At 37.5% G+C, this 6,000-nt stretch overlaps 1 protein-coding gene across 1 annotated transcript in view; it reads right to left on the bottom strand.

The window, feature by feature from the left end:
- The window catches only part of UHRF1BP1 (UHRF1 binding protein 1), a 108,115-nt gene that overhangs the window by 60,332 nt on the left and 41,783 nt on the right, over window positions 1–6,000 (bottom strand). Inside the window, exons 2-4 of the mRNA XM_007939361.2 lie at window positions 3,798–3,960; window positions 3,657–3,695; window positions 2,877–2,968 (exon numbers count right to left, since the gene is read on the bottom strand). Coding sequence (XP_007937552.1) covers window positions 2,877–2,968; window positions 3,657–3,695; window positions 3,798–3,960 — 294 coding nt within the window. The remainder of the gene's footprint in view (window positions 1–2,876; window positions 2,969–3,656; window positions 3,696–3,797; window positions 3,961–6,000) is intronic.

Below are 6,000 nucleotides of genomic sequence, written 5' to 3'. Positions count from 1 at the left end.
GGGCTCCAGGATTATCTTCTGTATCTCTGTCAATTGGTTTTTCTTTTCTTTGTTGAAGAGGATCTGTGTTGCTTGTCTGCCTATTCCTCCATCTTACCGGAAGTCCCCACTATTGATATTCTTAACAACATAAGATGAATCTCACAATAATTATGCTGAATGAAAGAAGCCAGACTAAAAGTGTATATACCATATAATTCTCTTTACCTAAAGTTCTAGAAAATACAAACTAATCTCTAGTGACAGAAAGCAAAGTAATGATTATGTGGGGATGGGAAGGAGAAGGTGAGAAGAACGAGGCACAAGAAAGCTTTTGGGAGCAATGGATATATTCATTACCTTGGTTTTATGAGTATAAGCATATATAAAACTCATCAAATGTATAATTTATATATATGCTGTTATTTTATGTTCATTATACCTCAATAAAAGAACTATAGAACACTAAATTGTGCTCATGAAGAAACTGTACACAGAACAAGAGGCTGTCATTCAAACAGAACAAGAGGATACTGTGTGGTTTAAAATCAGGAAAGGTGTGTGTCAGAGTTGCATCCATTCATGATACTTATTCAATCTGTATGCTGAGCAAACAATCATAGATGAAGAACATGACATCAGGATTAGAAGAAGACTCATTAACAAACTGTGATACAGAGATGGCACAACTTTATTTGCTGAAAGTGAAAAGGTCTTGAAACACTTACTGATGAAGATCGAAGACTATACCTTCACTATGGATTGTTGTTGTTGTTGTTGTTGTTATATGCCGTCAAGTCGGACCCAACTCATAGTGACCCCCCTTGGGTTTCCGAGGCAGTATCACTACAGAAGTAGATTGTCTCATCTTCCTTCTGAGGAGTGGCTGGTGGGTTTGAACCGCCAGCCTTCTGGTTAGCAGTCAAGTGCCTTAGGCACTATGTTACCAAAGCTCTATGGATTAACATAAAGAAAACAAAAATCTTCACAACTGGACCAACAACATGTATCATGATAAATGGAGAGAAGATTGAAGTTATTAAGGATTTCATTTTAGTTGGATCTACAATCAACACCCATTGAAGTGACAGTTAAGAAATCAAACAATGTATTGCATTGGGCAATCTGCTGCAAAAGACCTCTTTAAAGTGTTAAAAAGCAAAGATGTCACTTTGAGGACTAAGATGCGCCTGACCCAAGCTATGGTATTTTTCGATCACCTCATATGTATGTGAAAGCTGGACAATAAATAAGGAAGACCAAAATTGATGCATTTGATTTATGGTGTTGGAGAAAAATACTAAATACATCATGGACTGCCAGAGAATGAACAAATCTGTCTTGGAAAAAGTATAGCCAGTATGTTCCTTAGAAGCTAGGATGATAAGACATCATCTCATGAACTGTGGACATGTTATCAAGAGGGATTGGTCCCTGAAGAAGGACATAATGTTTGATAGAGGGTTAGTGTAGAAGAGGAGACTCTCAATGAGATGGATTGACACAGTTGTTGCCACATGCCACACTGGGCTCTAGCACAGCACTAATTGTGGGATGGCACCAGACCAGACACTATTTCATTCTGTTGTACATAGGGTCTTATATGAGTCAGAACTGATTCGATGGCAAATAATAACCTAATAATAACATACCTCAGTAAAGCTGTTAAAAAAAAAAATTCCATGGATTCAAAATGATAAGTAAAAAAATCTGTTTGGAGATTGTTAGGGTGTCAATTTATAATTCTTACATTTGATAAAGATAAAGAATCTATGTTTATACTGCCATTCGTGTACAAACTGTATTTCAGGGTATCCACATAGTTATTTTTGTAAAAGAAAGTTCTTCTTTAAAGAAGATCACAGCTAATAAATGCAATAGGAGGGAGACAATAAGAAAATCCCTATTTTGCATCCCATAATGAAAATAACAGACCTAGATAACTATTCACTAATGATGCTCAAAGCATCAGTTGACAGGTAAATGAGGAACTTACAATGGCTAAATCAGGCCACTATCACCTCAATCCACTGACAAATCTTAACCAGAGGGCTATTATGTGTCTCCCAACACATTACAGTCAGAAATACACAGCACCATTTATGAAACATTCTTACAAAAAAAAAAAAAAGGAAAGAAGGGAGGGAGAGAGAAAGGGAAGGAGAAAGGAAGAAAACACCCTGAATCAGATCAAGTCTTTACATCTAACTACCAGATCAAAGAGGAACATTTTAAATGATACCTTGAAGATACAACCAGTCAAAATACAAAATATAGGAAATTCTTTAGAAAAATGATCCAATTTCTACAAAGAATAAATAGTATATATTTTTTAAATGTTGCAAGGAGAATTATTTAAATTAAAAAATCTTAAAAGTCTTATCATTCAAATGCAATACATCAACTTCTTTTAATCCACACTGTACAGTAAGAAATATTTCAAAGACAATTTTGAAATACTAAATATGGTACAGGTGTTAGATGACATTCAGGGATTCTTGTTAATTCTATTAGGAATAATAATAGTAGTGTGGGTGGGTGTGTATGTTAAGTCCTTGTCTGTTAAAGACACATGGTATAGAAGTACTTACAGGTGGAATTAGATAGTGTCTGGCATTTGCTTTCTATTACAGAACATGACAAAAAAAAACCCTAAAAAAACTGATAGGGGACAGATGAAAAAAGAATGGCCATATGTTGATAATTGTTGAAGTTAGATCTTAGGTACACAGGCATTCATGACACTGTTCTCTCTAGTTTAGTGTATGCTGAAAATTTCTATAATAAAAAGTGTTCTTATTTTTAAATTGTAAGATAATTTTAATTGAAAGCAATTAAATTATCAACTTTAATTAAAAGTTAATATGTTGGAAATAACAGAGTCTAAAGCAACTAACCTCTGTCCTGAGGCGAGGGCAATGGGAGACTGTCCATTCGGGGGCCGAGGTTCCTCACAAGTCTTCATCTCCACCTCTACCTTATCCAGACACTGAAATAAAAACCTTGGAAAGCTAAGTATATGCACAAAAACCCAAACAACAACACAAAGGAATACAGTACAGACTGTCATATTCAACTGTGTGATCCAGTACCTAGTTAAGTTCTAGGCCCACAGTGGGCAGAATAAAAATCTGTTAAATGAATGAACAAACAAACTGAAATGCAAGCCTTCAACTTTTTCCTTCCATTTCCATTAGCAGTAGAACCCCATGACAAATATGGGGTTATCTCACAACAGACAGGTAAAACACAAATCCAAGTTACAGGGACTTTACTTTTCTTAGAGATTTCAGTCTTCACAATAAAATACAAAGGGCTTTCAGCTGATAATCACCCAATAGTCATGATGAACCAAACTTCTAGTTTTTCCTGTCTAGGATTCCAAAGGAAAATAGGTAAATCCAAGCACCTGGGAAGCAAATTTTTTTTTTTTTTAAATAAAAAAACCTCACCTAGTGCCTTCTGCCTTGGTGCTAACCCCTATACTACACTACATAGGAGTTCCAGAATTAGTGCAAATAACTGTCATTCTGTCTTAGAGAGAAGGCCACAGAGCCAGACAGAAGTATCTACCACTCCCTAAAGAGACAGTCTGTTAGGACTCTTGCCCATCTTCTCTCAGATCTTTAAAAGTCTACCCCAACCATCCTCATTTGATTACCAAGAAAGGCCATTACCAAGCAAATTGGATGTGTCTTCAACTTTGTCCACTGGATCTGAAAGAGGAAAGCAAAAAGACTCAGGGCTGTGGGAGCTGCCCCTCAAGAAGGTAAACCTGTTCAGAAGGGAGCAGCAGCACTCTTGACTCCCATTCTCACCCGGATGGAGGCTCTGTTGCAGTAGACCCGAGTAATGGCCAACCAAGTGGGCAGCTCCAATACATTCTGTAGAACTTCTTCATCCAGTTCCAGGTTGGTCAGCTGACCCTCCCCTTTCAGAGTGCTCAAATTGATTTTGTCTGGGGAAAGATTCTTAGTGAACCTGGAGAAAAGGATGATGAGAAGCTATTATTTCCATGGGAATCTGCTAAATGACATTAGAGCCAGTAACACTTCTGAGTTGGAACAAAAGAGATAGTTAAAGAACAAATATTGACTAAGACCATACTGTCCCTACATGATATAATGTTAGGCAGACTTATGATTGTGTCATTGTCCTACTCAAGAACCTACGATGGGCAGTTTCAGAAAATGGCTATAGTAGGGATAGCAACACCACTCATTCCCTTTCCTAGGTATCCTCATTACCTTCCATTCAAGGCTCAATTCAAGATTCTTCTGAGGCTTTCTTTCTCTAACTGCTGCAATTCACATTAAACTGTTCTACAGTTCTTTAATCTGTATGACACTAAGGTTGTAATCATAGAAAGCCTTAGGATATTCTCTAATTCTCCTATGTGTAGGCCAGTTCTGCTCAATTAGAAGGTAAATTTTTCAGGTCAGGGACTCAGCCCTGATCATCTCTCCTAATCAAAATGGTTACCTATCAGAATGCTAGGTCTTGTAAGTATGAGCCAACATACTCTTGGCTAACTGCCCTGCTGGCACCCAGCTTCCTTCCTTCATCCACCTTCATCCCTGGCTGGATCAATCTAAGGTCAGTTCCTCATAGTATTATCTTCTCTCCTGCATGACAAATTATCTAGATAAATCTCATCCCTGTTATTCTCACTGTTGCTGCCTCTCATGGTCACTATTTTTCACTGCCAAAATAAATGCTGTTTTACCTTCCATCTTTAACTATACTCACATATGATGTTGTTATTGCCAAACACAGTCAAGTTGATTTAGACACAGCAACCCAACATGAGAGAGTAGAACTGCCAGAGAGGGTTTTCTAGGCTGTAATCTTACAGACAAACACTTAACCATTGTGCCATTAGGGCTCCTTCTATACAGTTATATATTGCTTTAGCACCTTTTTTTTCACATGTATCTTTCTTTTTATTAAGTTGTGTTTTAGTGGTTTCATTTTTCCTGGATTATAAAATCAGTTGAGCCCTCGTGGTAGAACGGTTAAGCATTCATTCCTTTAAGGCCTTTTCAGTGTTCAGTACTAAGAAAAAGGCATTTTTTAGAAGGAAAAATAGAATGAGAAAAATATATAATGATATTTCTCAACTCAAATGAAAGAAAGGAGGATTATGAGTTAACTTGTTGATTTTTTTTAATGATAAATATAAGATTTATTTAAGCAAGAATATATATAGTCATCATTGCCAAACTTAATATGAGATGTTACACGTTCAATCCAATTTTCTTTCCTAGATAAGTTTTTCTTTCCTATCCTTTCAGTTTTGAAAACATACCAGAAGAACAGAGGCCCAATGCCAACCACAGCTCCTAACAGTGAAGTCTTGGGAGGGGGCCTGAAACTGGGATCGACATTTGCTAATTTCACATAAGACAAAGAGTCCAGGCAGGATCTTTTAAGTAAACTAGGTTCTGGCTGAGGACTAGAATCAACCAGTTAAAAGTAGAAGCTTTGGGTTACACAGAGCAGGATTCAAATTTTGCCCTTTCATTTGCTTATCAGGTATCTCTACATGAGCTACCTGTCCTTTCCATATTGTCTTTGCATGATGAGCCCTCAGTGGTTGGGGTCACTGTACTGAAACAGATATTCCTGTTTAAGCCAGGATTTTATGGCCAGCCACCAGGTTTGAGCCCAATGGTTCTCTGGAGACTATGCTGTATTTGGCTGAGTTGAGGGTAGTGGGTACAATGGCCAGGTACAATGGCTTGTACTATTCCTCCATGGGTCTCTCACACTCCTACATGTCTTGCTGGGTATGCAAGAATGGAAGGCCTTGATCACTCCTTACCCAGCTCATTTCTCAGGACTGTGTTTGTAGTAAGTAACTTGAGGAATAAAAGTAACATCTCAAGCCAGTACAAATAGCATCCTTTCTTAGTGCTTACTATAAAAGAAGTGGATTCCCCAAGCCCAGAGTTTTCCTATAACTCATGTGCAGACACTCATCTAGAACCATTCACATCACTCTAATGGGACTTGGAAGGC

Source organism: Orycteropus afer, unplaced genomic scaffold (assembly GCF_000298275.1).
Source record: "Orycteropus afer afer isolate SDZICR_OR568_19922 unplaced genomic scaffold, OryAfe1.0 scaffold00059, whole genome shotgun sequence".
Taxonomy (NCBI): Eukaryota; Metazoa; Chordata; class Mammalia; order Tubulidentata; family Orycteropodidae; genus Orycteropus; species Orycteropus afer.
The sequence above is the reverse complement of the archived record's forward strand: the minus strand, read 5'-3'. Positions and strand labels throughout refer to the sequence as shown.